General features: G+C 45.2%; 1 protein-coding gene across 3 annotated transcripts in view; it reads left to right on the forward strand.

Moving 5' to 3' along the window:
* Positions 1–17,201, forward strand: part of LOC124615874 (cytosolic purine 5'-nucleotidase) — a 470,708-nt gene that overhangs the window by 47,901 nt on the left and 405,606 nt on the right. For 2 of the 3 annotated variants that reach the window (XM_047144044.1, XM_047144051.1), the window contains exon 1: positions 15,943–16,147. The exons of the other annotated variant lie outside the window; for it this stretch is intronic. In XM_047144044.1, the coding sequence (XP_047000000.1) occupies positions 15,975–16,147 (173 nt within the window). In that variant the 5' untranslated portion in view covers positions 15,943–15,974. Of the gene's footprint in view, positions 1–15,942; positions 16,148–17,201 lie in introns of those variants that run through there. 3 annotated transcript variants of the gene reach the window in all.

Consider the following 17,201-nt stretch of genomic DNA (forward strand, 5'->3'; position numbering starts at 1 on the left):
GGTGAGTAGGGTGGATGATCTAAGATGGGAATGTTGTGTTTTGCCAAAAACGTCTTCACTGACAACGCACTGTGAGCTGGGGCATTGTCTTGGTGAAGGATCCATGAATTTTTTCTCCACAAATCGTTCCGTTTTCTCCGTACTCGCTCACGTAGGGTAGCCAGGACGCTAATGTAGTAATGCTGATTCACTGTTTGTCCCTCTGGTACCCAATCAATGTGCACAATACCTTTGATGTCAAAAAAAAAACAATCATCATTGCCTTGAATTTCGATTTTGACACTCGTGCTTTTCTTTGTCGTGGAGAACCAGGAGTTTTCCAATGCATCGATTGGCGTTTAGTTTCGGGATCGTAAGTAAAAAACCACGATTCATCGTAAGTAATAACATTTTGTAAGAAGGTGGGATCACTTTCAATGTTTTCCAGGATGTCAGAACAAATCATTCTTCGGGGTTCCTTCTGTTCAATTGTGAGACACTTTGGAACCATTTTTGAACACACTTTGTTCATGTTGAAACATTCATGAAGAATCTGCCTAACACTTTCCTTGTCAACTCCTGTTAACTCAGACACTGCTCTGATTGTTAAACGGCGATCTTGTCGAACAAGTTTACCGATTTTTTCAATGTTTGCATCAGTTTTTGCTGACAATGGTCTGCCAGTGCGAGTGTCATCACTGGTGTCTTCGCGGCCATCTTTAAATCGTTTAAACCACTCAAACACTTGTGTTCGCGATAAACAATCATCGCCGTACACTTGTTGTAACATTACAAACGTTTCACTTGCAGATTTTCCTAGTTTGAAACAAAATTTGATGTTAACACGCTGTTCTTTCTGTACACTCAACATTTTCCGACGCACAGACAAAACGTCAACTACTTAAAACAGACGCCACGGGCAGACTGAGTGCAGGAGGCAGATGAAACTCGAGCAGTAGGCGGAGCGAGAGTCACGTGACAGGCCACGCGACTTTCAGCCTTATTGCATTCGTTTTATTGTTTCACCAGCACTAGTCCGGTTTTTTTCTAGCCACACCTCGTATAACTATGGAGTTTGCATATGGAAGCGAAACATGGACGATAAATAGTTTAGACAAGAAGAGAATAGAAGCTTTCGAAATGTGATGCTACAGAAGAATGCTGAAGATTAGGTGGGTAGATCACGTAACTAGTTAGGAGGTGCTGAGTACAATTGGGGAGAAGATGGATTTATGGCACAACCTGACTAAAAGAACGGATCGGTTGGTATGACACGTTGTGAGGCATCAAGGGATCACCAATTTAGTATTGGAGGGCAACGTGGAGGGTAAAAATGGTAGAGGGAGACCAAGAGATGAACACACTAAGCAGATTCAGAAGGATGTAGGTTGCAGTAGGTACTGGGAGATGATGAAGCTTGCACAGGATAGAGTAGCATGGAGAGCTGTATCAAACCAGTCTCAGGACTGAAGACCACAACAACAACATTCTCACCTAGCTGTAGCAGAAGTGAGCGGAGAAGTCAATAGGGTATTGACGGCAATGTAGAGCAAACACTACACTCCCTGAGTAACGGCAGCGTGTGAACTCGTCAGAAGTGAACCTCACAGCTGGTGCTACGGCAGGAGCCATATAGTGCGCGTGGCTGACGTCGCACTGCCAGCATCCATTTTCAACCCCAACTGTCAATCATTTTGTTTTCCTGATGCACGTACAAAGGATAGCTGAAACAAAAGGCTCCTGTCGCCACTCTGAAAGCGGTCTGTGTTACACAGAGATATGTATCCCGCGGTATATATGTTCGGAAAGGTTACGGCGATGCAGACATGTTTGCTGTGAAGTGGTTTTGCTCAAAGCTACGTGTACCCCATTACTTATTTATATTTATTAGTTTTCAGGTTTGTCTTCTTAATTAGACTAGGGGCGCTAACGTATGATAATAACTTCTTGTTAGAACTTTATATTAATCGCGTCGTGTCATAGTTGTTGCTGTCAGCATTGATCAGACAATCAACGATTATGCTTAATAGAGCGCTCATGGAGCTCACTAATAGTTACACTGGAGCTCTGGATTTTGCACTGTCATTCCAAGATAACCTTTAATACAGTTTTTCTCACTCTTCGTCTTCATATTCATGGCTAATCACGTGAGACTTTATCAGTTAACCTTCATCTCAAAATAATAGATGTTTAAAAACACTCATTTAAAATGAATGTTGCCATTCTGTCTCACATCAAATATGTTATTGGTTTAGCGCTTTCCTTAATCTTCACCATTCCAATCCTTTTTATTCTTTACGCAGTAAGCAATCGTTACACTGCATATTCATGAAGACACAATTGTGAAATAATATTTTTCACACATACTTCCAAAAATAATCACAATTAGGTAGTTACTTTTTCATCTTCAGATCACTTGGTTTATAAAAACCAAAGAATATGTTACAATTCCAAGTATGCAAAAGAAACTTTAAATTATGTAAATGCATACACTGTCTGACAAAAGTATTCGGAGACCTTTATGTAATTCGGAATCTACCACTGGATGTCACGAGTGGCAGACCCGCCAATATAAATGGAGGCGGGGAGTATCGTGTTGTCAGTAGAGAGGCAGTAACAGCAGAATGGGTCCGTCAATAGAGCTCGGTGACCTCAAACGTGGACTGGTCATTGGGTGACTTCGAACGTGGACTGGTCATTGGGTGTCACTTAGTAACAAATTCATCAGGAACATTTCAACCCTACTAAAGCTGCCCAAGTCGACTGTTGGTGATGTGACTGTGCAATGGAAGGACCTAGAAACAACCACGTTTATACCAAGACCTCATTTACTGACGGACAGAGGCCATCGAGCATCGCGGAGGGTGATTGTATAAAAATCGCAAGAAATCAGCGGAAGGAATCACTCGTGAATTTATAGCTACCACAGCCACTATACGTAGGGAGTTAAAAAGAATAGGGTATAGTGGTCGAGCAATTCCTTGTAAGCCACGAATTTGTGTAGTCAGTGCGAAGCGATGCTTTAGGTGGTGTAAAGAGCAACACCAGTGGACAGTGGATGAAGGGGAACGAGTGATTTTGAGTGACGAGTCGCGCTAAACCCAGTGGAAATGCGATGGAAGGGTCTGGGTCTGGCGAATGCCTGGAGAACTTTAGTCGGCGTCAAGTGCGGTGCCAAGAGTGAAGTACGGAGGAGGCGGCGTTAAAGTTTTTGGGGTGTTTTTCGTGGTTAGGGTGTGGTCTCCTTACTGCGCTTAAGAAAAAGATAAACGCGGAAGGATGGGAACATATTTTACAGTATTATGTACTGTGTACAGTAGAGGAACAGTTTGGAAACAATGACTGACTATATCAGCATGAAAGTGCACCCTGTCGTAAAACAGCATCTGTGAGGTAATGGTTTGTAGACAGTAATATTCCTGAAACTGGACTGGCCTCCGCGGATTCACAAGCCGAACCCAATGCAACAGCTTTAGAATGAGTTAGAAAGTCGACTTCGCTCGAGATCTCAGCGCCCAACATCACTTTTATCTAATTTCGGCTCTTGAGCAAGAACGGACTGCCTTTCCTCAACATGCATTCAGGTAACTCATTGAAATTATGTCCAGAAGAGCTCAAGCCCTCGTAATGGCGAAGGGTGGACACTCGATCTTAAGGGCCACTAACAGGTTTTCAGGTACTTTTGATACAATGGTGTGTGTCGTGGCTGAAACATATCTGATTACGACATTGACATCTACAATACTAAGTCGCGTATTTATTAATAATAGTCACAGGAGATTTTGCGTAGCGTCGATCTGCGTCTTGCGGTAGACGGCGGCATGGGCAACTTTTGGTGATCTGTGGGCTTGATTCACATGCTTACTTACATTGCGGCCGCCCCGTCACGTGACGCGACAGCAGCGTTCCTAGCGCATAAAATCAAAACTGAAACATCCATGACGTTAATGTTTATCGGATAGCGCACCAATATGAATGGCACCCTTTCGCGACACGCCGCTCCAGCAACTTATGCCTCAAAACTTACGTTATTGAGAGCACGTTCCTTTTATATTCAAACCATCTTCAGATGGTTACATTTACGAGGGGCGTTCAATAAGTAATGCAACACGTCTTTGTCTGAAAGCATGTTGGTTTTATTCAGGATTCCAATACAGCATATTATCCCTCACTCTTTAGTCTGCAGCGTAATCTCCGTTCAATGGGAAGGCCTTACGCCACCTTACTGGGAGAGCATTTACATATATCAAAAAAAGTTTTACCTCACCCCGGTTCCCAGAACTCCTGAAGATGGATGTTGCCTGTGGATACGTTGACAGTGGATATTGCATCACAGACACAGTCCCTTTGACTGTTCCGAGATGACACTAAACCCGCCCAAAGATGTAAACAACCATGCATAAGCAGCGCCTATTAGACGGAGGGGGTCCGACACCCGATCAGTTCCAGTCATTCCACCAGGAAGGAGATACACGGCTCGTTTTGTCTCTAGTTCAATCATGCCTAGACGGTCAAATCCGCGGTTCGATAGCGTCCGCATTGTTACTTTGTGCCAGGAAGAGCTTTCAACAGGGGAAGTGTCCAGGCGTCTCGGAATGAACCAAAGCGATGTTCGGATATGGAGAAGATACAGAGAGATAGAAACTGTCGATGACATGCCTCGCTCAGGCCGCCCAAGGGCTACTACTACAGTGGATGACCGCTACCTACGGATTATGGCTCGCAGGAACCCTGCTAGCAATGCCACCATGTTGAATAACGCTTTTCGTGCAGCCACAGGACGTTGTTTACGACTCAAACTGTGCGCAATAGGCTGCATGATTCGCAACTTCACTCTCGACGTCCATGGCGACGTCCACCTTTGCAACCAAAACACCATGCAGTGCGGTACAGATGGGCCCAACAACAATGCCGAATGGACCGCTCAGGATTGGCATCACGTTCTCTTCACCGATGAGTGTCGCATATGCCTTCAACCAGACAATCGTCGGAGACGTATTTGGAGGCAACCTGGTCAGGCTGAACGCCTTAGACACACTGTCCATCGAGTGCATCAAGGTGGAGGTTCCCTGCTGTTTTGGGGTGGCATTATGTGGGGCCCATCGTGCACATCTTGTGAATGACCTCCTTCAGGATAACGACATCGCTCGACTAGAGTAGCCAGCATGTTCTCCAGACATGAACCCTATCGAATATGCCTGGGATAGATTGAAAACGGCTGTTTATGGACGGCGTGACCCACCAAACAACGCCGAATCGCCGTTGAGAAGTGGGACAATCTGGACCAACAGTGCCTTAATGAACTTGTGGACAGTATGCCATGACGAATGCAGGCATGCATAAGTGCAAGAGGGCGTGCTACTGGGTATTAGAGGTACCGGTGTGTGCAGCAATCTGGACCACCACCTCTGAAGATCTCGCTGTGTGGTGGTACAACATGCAATGTGCGGTTTTTATGAGCAATAAAAAGAGCGGAAATGATGTTAATGTTGATCTCTATTCCAATTTTCTGTACAGCTTCTGGAACTCTCGGAACCGAGGTAATGCAAAACTTTTTTTGATGTGTGTATGTCCGCATGGTACCACTCTAGTGGTCGACATCGGACCAACGTCTTGCTGCATCAGTAACTTCCCCCTCATTCACGCACTGCTTCCCATGGAGTGCGTCCTTCATTGGGTCAAACGTATGGAAGCCGGAAGGTGCGATTTCTGGGCTGTAGGGTGGATGAGGAAGAACTGTCAACGAAGTTTGTTAGCTCCTCTCGGATGCACAAACTTGTGTGAGGCCTTGCACTGTCATGGAGAAGGGGAAGTTTGTTTGCACTTTTGAGCGACGAACACGCTGAAGTCGTTTCTTCAATTTCCTTAGGGTAGCACAATACACTTCAGCGTTGATCGTCACACCACAGGGGAGGACATCAAACAGAATAACGCCTTCAAAGTCCCAGAAGACTGTCGCTATGACTTTTACCGGATCAGGTTGTGGCTTTGAACATTTTTTTTGGAGGAGATGTGGTGTGGCGCCAATCCACGGATTGCCGTTTTCTCCGGTTAGAAATGATGAACCCATGTTTCATCGACTGTGACGATGTTCGACAAAAAATTGTCACGATCAGGCTCGTAATAAGCAAGAAATTTCGCACTGATGGTCCTTCGTTGCTCTGTATGGTATTCTGCTGGGCGGCGAGGAACCCTGCGGGCACACATCTTTGAGTGCCCCAATTAATGGACGAGTGTGTCAGCAATATTAACAGAGTCGTCCAGTTAAGCAGCGGGGAGTCTGATTCTAATCCGTCAATCACCTAGAATGAGAGTGTCGGCTCATTTCAACACTGCAGGAACGACAGCTATATGCGGCCGGCTAGCACGCGGGAGATCGGACAGGTTTTGTGCGACCTTGTTGCGATGTTGACGGACTCCTCGCCCAACGACTCATCGTGCTTTTGTTCAATGCCAGGTCTCCGTAGGCATTCCACAAGCGCCTATGAATATCTGCGATGCTTTAGTTTTCTGCCGAAAGAATGACAGCTTTCTGCTCGGAACGCACCTCCATTACAGACGCCATTTTGAAGGCTACGTATAGCGCTGCCATCTACCGGAACTTCACGAAACTATAGGGGCTAGAGTGGGGATATTCCCCGTTGTCATTTTTTCAACCGAAGGCCGAGAAAAAAAAGTGTTGCATCGTCCCTCTTATTTACGCATATTGAACAATGTTACTTTATTTAAAAACTTCCGTTGCTAAATTGTGCATCGCCATTAGTAAAGAAACAATGTTCATGACACATAAATAAATGAAAACGTCTGAAGATGGGATACCAGGCATCTTGAAATCTCATCATGGAAAAATAAAAGCCTATAAAAGCAACTGGCTAATTCATTACAAATTATCTTCAGTTTCAATGGTTACAGTGTTCCTATACCTCCACAACAGACAATAACTACTTACTGTTAATACGAGAAAGAATGGAAAATAAAAGCCGGCCGGGGTGGCCGAGCGGTTCTAGGCGCTACAATCTGGAACCGCGCGACCGCTACGGTCGCATGTTCGAATCCTGCCCCGGGCATGGAAGTGTGTGATGTCCTTAGGTTAGTTAGGTTTAAGTAGATCTAAGTTCTAGGGGACTGATGACCTTGAAGTTAAGTCCCATAGTGCTCAGAGCCATTTTTTTTTTTTTTTTTTTTTTTAGAAAATAAAATACGGCAATGAGATTGGCATTTCTTGTCGACAAGAAATTTGGAATAACTGTGTGGCTTTTGGCCACGGGCCGGTCATTCGAGTGTTTGAAATTTATGGTGTTAACATCCACAGACACTAATAACAGGCATATTTTAAATATTTGTCCAAAAATACTTTTGAAGACTGATCGCGAATAAATCCCGGACGAAGTACTCGTACAATTCGATCGCCTCGCTCGCTCCCGCTAATTTCTTCGGCGGGCCAGATTTAAACCAAACGTGGGCCGGATACGGACCGCCGATTGCCTACCCGTGGCGGTGTAAACAATGTCATTCATCCGTGAGGAGGTGGAACATTATTGTATGGAGCAGTATTTTTGTTATGAATAACCGTGATTTTTCGATATTTGTTTGCCCTTGGTTATAAAACGTGTTTTACTGTTTTCACTAATAATCCAGTAAAAAATCGAAGTATCAATGATCTATAGCAGCAGTGTAAAAATTTTTCGTTTTAAATAAACGTTTTTGTTTTTTTTAAAAAAAAAGGAGTAATTTTTATTCGTGAAACTGGCATTAGTTTGATATGTTGTGTTATTATACAAAATAGGAAAATCAGTCAGTGCTATTTTAGTTACAATGCCGACAGAAACGACCAACAAACTCGTAGCGTAAGAATTGGTAGAGCATAGCTGAGGCAATAATTTTGAGGCACGCGTTTCGTGCGTGTGCAAGATTTGCTCCTACCTGGTCTATATGGTAGTTTCTCGCTGTCGTCGCCGGGCATCCGTCGTAGTTTGGAAATATTTTTACGAATTGACGTAGCGTTGAAGCACAACGCTCCAGCTGCTTTGAAAGACTTGTCTGCCATTTCTATGAAATGATAATAGGAAGGAAATTATGGTGCCAGTTATAAATTAAAAACTTAACAATTCATCCATGGTACACAATAAAAATAGAGAGCAGCTCATCCGCTATCTTTATCTGCTTGTAGCCCTTGAAAAGTCGACAAATTAACACAAAAGAGCTCTTCGACCTGAATTTTCACCCTTCAGCGTTATTAGTAATGTCCAAACAATGGTACGATATCCGATTACAACAGGATATTTGAACAGTTTCAAAAAATAGAATCAATAATAGTATTCAGCCACATAGCACTTTTCTAGAAAAGAAGCGAACGTTGGACAGACTAAGTTTTCTTTTATTTGCCTGTTTAATTGAATATTTTGATTCTATGTATCTTGAAACTGAGAGAATCAAATTTTTTCAGTCTTTGTTCGATTACTATGTTTATTACAGGAAATAATAGCTATAAAAAACGTAAAATCGGTTATTTCAGAGACTGGTTATTTTGAGCGGTTTTAACAATTAGGTTAAACTTGTGTGGAATATAACTGAATACCGGTTGTTTCAGCGGTAACAGCCATCCCTACAGTGCTGAGGAGGCGAGAAAATTCATTAAGTGTAATGTTAAGTCCTGGAGTTATTTTTCCCAGAATTGGCGTCGTATTATATTTCGATTGACTGTAAAATGAACGCAGACTACAGGATACTTCTCTCACTGCGATAAAGGCTTGGAACTGGATTTTTGACAATATGACAGCGCTGCTGTCCACAAGCCAAGGATCGAGGGCAGTCTGGCGGGTTTACTGCATTAACCTGAGCAGAATCCCCTTCAGAACTTCACAGATTATTCCTGAGTTGAACTAAAGCATCGGTTGCGTGCGAGGTGAATTCATTTCAAAACCCAACAGCGACGGTTTGTCAAAGTTCTGGAGAAACGGGAGCAAACGCCACTATTGTTGTATCGAAGAGCAGTAGGAAGTCTTCACCGCTTAAAAGCTGGAAGAGTAGCAACGAGTGCAAGGCGCTATCAGTTGCCTCTTTGGAATGAACAGTGGGTGTCCGAAGATTTCCCACCGTGTAATTTACACAGATCCTTCCTTGCTTTACACGGTGTGCAACAAGGTGCACAGAAAAGAAAACCATGAAAATCCGCATTATGCCAGGAGTGCGCCGAAGTTAACTTCAGTAACATTCTGAAAAAGCCTCTGTGTAAATTCTTGCCCCAATCTTCCTGTTTTAGATTTTCCTTGGGTTCACTGAATGCTTCAAGCGTGTTCCAGGTTGGTTCTTTAGAGAAGGACCAGAAATCAGAGTGAATGCTGATCGATGTCGACAGGACGCCAAATTCTGTCCTCCGTTAGATGAAACTTTCCGTTGCCACGTCAAGATTTGCAACATCTGACCTTTGTTTTATTCCGAGTGGCATCAAACTGCACACATGCAAATCCAGCTGAGCACTTGTGGGACTTCATGGAGCTGCACATCCAGTCACGCGATACTTCCCCACCCACGAATCGGCAGTAAAATCGCTTTGCATGCAGCGCCATATGCCGCAAGCCTGCTTCTTGCGTTAGCCAGCCACACTGCGTTGGACTACGTAAGTGCGGAAGACAAAAGGAGAATCTACATTGCTTTAGCAGATGCTCAGAAGTCTGTGATTGCATAACGAAGCCTCGTTCAGAGTTACTTTATATTCGGAAGAACTGTCCGCTGCGGTAGTGGCTGGCTGTGTTGTGTAACGCATTGTAACTGATCGTGTTTCTTATGAATGATACGAGCGAGGTAACGTTATTAGTACAGCGTACGGTCGCTGCATCTCTACGGGTGCGTTTAGTCCTGTACAACTTATCGTGAGCACAAGTTTGCCTGTGCATATTGTTCGAACATACAAGGGGACGAAGAAAACGACGAGAAAAGATGTAAAACACCAGTTTCTCCTAATTTGAATAGTTAGGGCACAACCAAGACAACAGTTTAGTTACCTACACAAACCCTGAGTAGAGAGTCAACAAATACAGGAATAAAGACGAAGTTCCAGCAACATAAATCTTCAACTGATTAACACCCGTCAAGATAATCATATCAAACTATGACACGTTATACACTCCTGGAAATGGAAAAAAGAACACATTGACACCGGTGTGTCAGACCCACCATACTTGCTCCGGACACTGCGAGAGGGCTGTACAAGCAATGATCACACGCACGGCACAGCGGACACACCAGGAACCGCGGTGTTGGCCGTCGAATGGCGCTAGCTGCGCAGCATTTGTGCACCGCCGCCGTCAGTGTCGGCCAGTTTGCCATGGCATACGGAGCTCCATCGCAGTCTTTAACACTGGTAGCATGCCGCGACAGCGTGGACGTGAACCGTATGTGCAGTTGACGGACTTTGAGCGAGGGCGTATAGTGGGCATGCGGGAGGCCGGGTGGACGTACCGCCGAATTGCTCAACACGTGGGGCGTGAGGTCTCCACAGTACATCGGTGTTGTCGCCAGTGGTCGGCGGAAGGTGCACGTGCCCGTCGACCTGGGACCGGACCGCAGCGACGCACGGATGCACGCCAAGACCGTAGGATCCTACGCAGTGCCGTAGGGGACCGCACCGCCACTTCCCAGCAAATTAGGGACACTGTTGCTCCTGGGGTATCGGCGAGGACCATTCGCAACCGTCTCCATGAAGCTGGGCTACGGTCCCGCACACCGTTAGGCCGTCTTCCGCTCACGCCCCAACATCGTGCAGCCCGCCTCCAGTGGTGTCGCGACAGGCGTGAATGGAGGGACGAATGGAGACGTGTCGTCTTCAGCGATGAGAGTCGCTTCTGCCTTGGTGCCAATGATGGTCGTATGCGTGTTTGGCGCCGTGCAGGTGAGCGCCACAATCAGGACTGCATACGACCGAGGCACACAGGGCCAACACCCGGCATCATGGTGTGGGGAGCGATCTCCTACACTGGCCGTACACCACTGGTGATCGTCGAGGGGACACTGAATAGTGCACGGTACATCCAAACCGTCATCGAACCCATCGTTCTACCATTCCTAGACCGGCAAGGGAACTTGCTGTTCCAACAGGACAATGCACGTCCGCATGTATCCCGTGCCACCCAACTTGCTCTAGAAGGTGTAAGTCAACTACCCTGGCCAGCAAGATCTCCGGATCTGTCCCCCATTGAGCATGTTTGGGACTGGATGAAGCGTCGTCTCACGCGGTCTGCACGTCCAGCACGAACGCTGGTCCAACTGAGGCGCCAGGTGGAAATGGCATGGCAAGCCGTTCCACAGGACTACATCCAGCATCTCTACGATCGTCTCCATGGGAGAATAGCAGCCTGCATTGCTGCGAAAGGTGGATATACACTGTACTAGTGCCGACATTGTGCATGCTCTGTTGCCTGTGTCTATGTGCCTGTGGTTCTGTCAGTGTGATCATGTGATGTATCTGACCCCAGGAATGTGTCAATAAAGTTTCCCCTTCCTGGGCCAATGAATTCACGGTGTTCTTATTTCAATTTCCAGGAGTGTATAATAGCTGTTATATTTGTAACTTGCAAAGTTAAGTTGTTGCATATTATAGTATATTATGTACCTCCAGAGGCACACTACATGTATACTTGGATAAAACACACGGTGACTAGCTGCGTGAGCTATGCCCTGAGGTTAGCAAGGAATAAAAATTAAAATGCTACGCAGAACAAAATAAAAGCAATCATTTTTACTGCTGACAAGTACGCGACCATTACCTGTCGGGGAAGAAAAGTGATTCTTGGCGGCTTAGAAGTGCAGAAACGTGGCTTCACTGCGTTTCGTATTTTCCTTCTCTATCAATGGACCATTGAGATAAAATATTATCACAAACTTATAAACTGGTCAAGTTCATGGTGAACACATTACTTGCCGTTTTTATCTAGCCGAGCAGAGCCACTCAGGCATTACTTGTGCGTCTTCCTTGGAGTTGATCTGTTTTTGCAAATTAATATTGTCTACTGCGGCATCAAATGTTAGCAAAGCGGACGATGGACCCTGGAATAAGCGTACATTCTTCTGTCTAGGTGTGAATGAAATCACGCTTGAGTACGTGTGGAGAAAGGTGTCAGTATGTACGCGACAGCATGCGCACCTAATACGTTCCAAAACGCACCCGTATAAAAACGGGATTTTCGTTGATCTTACGTCGAGTTGTATTGGTATAAAAAGATAGGGTCAGGAGTTTTGGATAGGCCTTGGGCTAGCGACCAACAGAAGGAGCATCTTAGTGCCGCTGTCTTACAGTACAGTGTCAAAGTATGAATATTACACACTTCCTCCTACTTAGACAAATGGAGCAAATCGGTTGTATCTTTTGGCATTTGATCTGCTCTACGGTAGGCCTGATGGGAAGTATGGAGGCACCATTAGTTCATGGGCGGTTTCTCGGAAAACCACGAAAAAGATTTTTTTACTATCTTTTCGCCGTCACCATCGGACCAAAGCCCAGCCGAAGATTCGGAGACGGCTGATATTTTACTATATATTCCCAAGATCCCGAACTCAAACAACCTTGAAAACTTTCTCGGTATTTTTATCCGTTTCCAAGATACAAAGGTTGTAAATTGTTCTGCTTCTACACGTGAAATCCGGTATGAAGCGAAATCTAAGTAATACATAACCGAAACATATTGTCAAATTTTAATGGTAAATTCACTAGGCCGTTGTCTAGAAGAGCAATGTCCCCGTTTTCAGAAATCTTTATTCGTTATCGTGAAACACCCCAAAAATCTGTTTATTGGTACCAAAACCCAGCCGCGGATTCCGAGATAGCTGTGCACACCAAACGGCTGTAATTTTTACGATATTCCTAAGAACCGATATCAAACAATCTTGAAAATTTTCTTCATGTCCTTATCCGTTTCCGAAATACAGATGATCAAAGTTATCTACACTGTGATCAAAAGTATCCGGACACCCCGAAAAACATACGTTTTTCATATTAGGTGCAATGTGCCGCCACCTACTGCCAGGTACTCCATATTAGCGACCTCAGTAGTCATTAGACATCGTGAGAGACCAGAATGGGGCGCTCCGCGGAACTCACGGACTTCGAGTGGTCAGAAGACTGGGTGTCACTTGCGTCATACTTGTGTACACGAGATTTCCACACTCCTAAACATACCTTGGTCCACTGTTTCCGATGTGATAGTGAATTGGAAACGTGAAGGGACGTACAGCACAAAAGCGTACTGGCCGACGCCATCTGTTGACTGACAGAGACTGCCGACAGTTGAAGAGGGTCGTAATGTGTAATAGGCAGACATCTATCCAGACCATCACACAGGAATCCCAAACTGCATCAGGGTCCACTGCAAGTGCTATGACAGTTATGTGGGAGATGAGAGAACTTGGATTTCATGGTCGAGCGGCTGCTGAAAAGCCACACATTACGCCGGTAAATGCCAAACGACGCCACGCTTGGTGTAAGGAGGGAGCGTAAACATTGGACGATTGAACAATCGAAAAACGTTGTGTAGAGTGACGAATCACGGTATCACAATGTGGCGATCCGGCGGCAGGGTGTGGGTATGGCGAATGCCTGGTGAACGTCATCTGCCGGCGTGTGTAGTGCCAACAGTAAAATTCGAAGGCGGTGGTGTTGTGGTGTGGTCGTGTTTTTCATGGAGGGGGCTTGCATGCCTTGTTGTTTTGCGTAGCACTATTACAGCACAGGCCGAAATGATGATTTAAGCACCTTCTCGCTTCCCACTGTTGAATAGCAATTCGGGGATGGCGATAGCATCTTTCAACACGATCGAGCACCTGTTCATAAGGCACGGCCTGTGGCGGAGTGGTTACACGACAATAACATCCCTGTAATGGACTGGCCTGCACAGAGTCCTGACCAGAATCCTATAGAACACCTTTGGGATGTTTTGGAACGCTGACTCCGTGCCAGGCCGCACCGACCGACATCGATACCTCTCCTCAGTGCAGCACTCCGTGGACAATGGGTTGCCATTCACCACGACACATTCCAGCACCTGATTGAAGCTGTCATCAAAACCAAGCGTGGGCGGTCACCATATTGAATTCCAGCATTACCGATGCGCCGCGCCATGAACTTGTAAGTCATATTCAGCCAGGTGTGCGGATACTTTTGATCAAACAGTGTACTTGTACACGTAATATATACTCATATAATCCCACGTGAGGGGAAAACTTAATGTATAAAGTGATGTAGCACGGAGAAATGACCTGTTAAGTCATCATCTGAGAACCCCATGTTGTAGTATTGAAGCACATTCAAATCTTTTTTGCACGTAAAATCCGGCCTGAGGTGTAAAATTAGTTTTGCGTTATTTCAAGTTCGCTCAAGTAAACTTTCAAGATTTAACTCACCAATACATTTCTTTTCATATGAGTTATATTTCCAGCTGCAGCAGGGAAACGAAGAGAACCAGCGGACAACTGCTCCTAAGGCGACACAAAAAATGAGAATTTATTTAAAAGACTGTCTGAATAGAGTGGTATTAGCTGCTTCATTCTACCTTCCTGAGCACCTTTAAAATTTTTCTCAAAAATTTTAGCATGCGAACAACTCGCGCTTTTTTATGTTGAGAGAGAAAAAAAGACAGTGATAGTGGCAGAGACGGAAAAGCAGTAAATACTGAAAGATAGTCTGCTATGGTTGTGTTATAGAAAGATCAAAGGAGATAATGGGAGTGTGAGAGAAAGAGGAGGACACTGTGGCAGTGGAACACAGTTGACAGTGACAGAACAGTGCTGGGAAAAGAGTGAAGGAGACAATGCTAGGGGGAGGAGAAAGAATAAATAGAAAGTGGAAGTGGGTGAGAGCCAGTGATGACAATGACAATGACAATGAGGAAGAGAGAGAGAGAAAACCGAGAAGAGATAGCAGCAGTAGGAAGGAAGTAATGAGATATTAACAGTAAGAGAGGGAACAAGTGGGAGACAGTGACAATGAGAGTAAGAGGAGACTGTGGTAGTAGGACAGAACGAAGGAGACTGTGGAAATTACACTGGAGAAATTGCGCCAGATGGTCGAACAAAAGGAAAAATCAGAAGCGTTTTGGGGCAGAATAATATACATTTCTTCAATAAACGTTTCGTTTGTAGCAAATGTTCTAGTTGAATTTGATGAAGATACTTCTAAAACCGTACATCTGGTGCACAACACTATACGGAAGTGGAAGTTGGAAGCATGCGAGAATCAGAGAAGATACCAGGAGCTTTTGACAAGTTGTACTGTTGAAAGATGTTTACTCTTCCACGAGAGACACTGAGTTCGGCTGAATGAATGAGTGAGAATGGGCAAGTGGGAGTGGATGGGTATGAGCGACATTCAGCGATGGACTAGTGGGTGTGAGTGAGGTACAGTTAGGGAAGCTTGTAAGAGCTTGAAGTGAGTTGTATGTTAAAAAAACCGCGAATATTTTCGCATGCCAAAATTTTTGGGAAAGTTTTTAGAGGTGCTGAGGAAGGTTGTGTGTTGCAGCTGGTACCCCGCTTTTCAGGCAGAGTCTTTTAAATAAACAGGAACATATTCGCATTTTTTGTGCTGCGATAGGAGCATTTTTTCGCTGGTACCCTTCTAGTTGTATATCTACTCTTGCTCGTGAAGCGCCTGGTGCACAGGTCTGAATGCACAACCCAAATTTATGCGAGACTTGGAGACGCTCACGTAGCCGCGAAATGCTCTCCGTCTCTCGTTTCTCTTTACTGTAGATGGAGACGTGTGTCCTTTATCCTCTGTCCTGTGTGTGCTGCCCATCCTGCTGTCATGTGGACAGACGCGAGCGAGTATGTTTTATGTGTAAGCAGCGAGCGTTTTTTATTTTTTCGTGTTTTTTCTCACTGGGGTTATCGGCCACTTTGTGCCGTATCATCTGGAAGCCGGCCAGGACCTCGATAGCGTGCCCTCCCGCAGAGCTGAGCGGTCAGCGGCCGAGGTCTCAGTTTGGTACCGACCGCCAGCCAAGATGCCGATGGCCACTAGGAAGTCCGTGACGCTCCCGCCGCTGGATATCAGCCTGAACGTGCCGCCGTCGCACCTCACACGGAATGACCGTTCCGAGAACGACCTAGACTGCTTCTCGCAGGGCGTTGCCGCCATCGACCATTCCTGGATCGACGCTCGTGAGCTCTCTCACAGGTGGGTCGTCAGAACCACGGGCTTCAAAAGGCTGCAAATGATCGAACTTACGCGTTAGTAATAGACCATTGGCGCGCACAGTGCAGTTCATCAGCGTCAGAGTCGCGTATTCATTCCAAACAGAGTAGGATTTGTGTTCAAGTGAAAGGCAGATCCATCTCTTACTGCAATAGACGCCACTCCATGCTTCGTAATTGATACTGGGGTAGGGAGGATGGAGTGGGGCTTATACCACTGTTTTTAAAATTTTGATGGAATTAGTTTGTCAAACTTTTCCTGATCGCTTACTGCGTCGGGTGCAGAGAGTGGTGAAAGCAAGCGCCGCTCACCATTTGAAATCACCATGGAAGGAACAAGCTCTTCCGTCTCACACAGCCTCCGTGCTCTATATTATTCGTAATCGGGATCACTTCAGAATTAAAAATAACACACTGGAATAACGAACACTTAAATATTTCGTAATAGTGCCTTATTGACATATTCGTTTTCAGTAATGGTGCTTATTCCTGCAAATTCCACACAGTTCTCAAAAAACAGCATTCGGAAACGCATTTAATTAGATTTCTCACTTAACTCTGTATTCTAACAAACCTTCACCGAGTAGTAGTATGTAGCTCCCGCAACGGGCCTACAGTTGCTACATCGCACATTTTGAAACAAACAAGCCCACAACGTGACACGACCTATTAGCGTACAATGCAGCACAATAGTATTGCGTATGTTAAATCTGTAACGTTGGCAGTAGCTGTACACTACACAGTAGTGGTCAGAAATCTTCAGACTCCTATGGATTTCTAGCGATTCAGAACTAGGAAGCCCCACGATCAGGGAAAGTTCGACAGTTAGTATTTATTTCGGCTTACGAGAACGTTATATTTGAACAATGTAAAATACGTAGCTGTTTGTAAAACTCATCGCAAGATTCATACTAGCAGATAAACTCATTTTTGTGCGGGTACTATCGACTCCTTTTTCAGCCATACAAAAAGAAGCTGAAGCGTAGCTGAAAGTAAGGGAGACGTAGAAGAACTAGTGGACGGATTCGAGTACCTGC

Source organism: Schistocerca americana, chromosome 1 (assembly GCF_021461395.2).
Source record: "Schistocerca americana isolate TAMUIC-IGC-003095 chromosome 1, iqSchAmer2.1, whole genome shotgun sequence".
In the NCBI taxonomy this organism is placed as follows: Eukaryota; Metazoa; Arthropoda; class Insecta; order Orthoptera; family Acrididae; genus Schistocerca; species Schistocerca americana.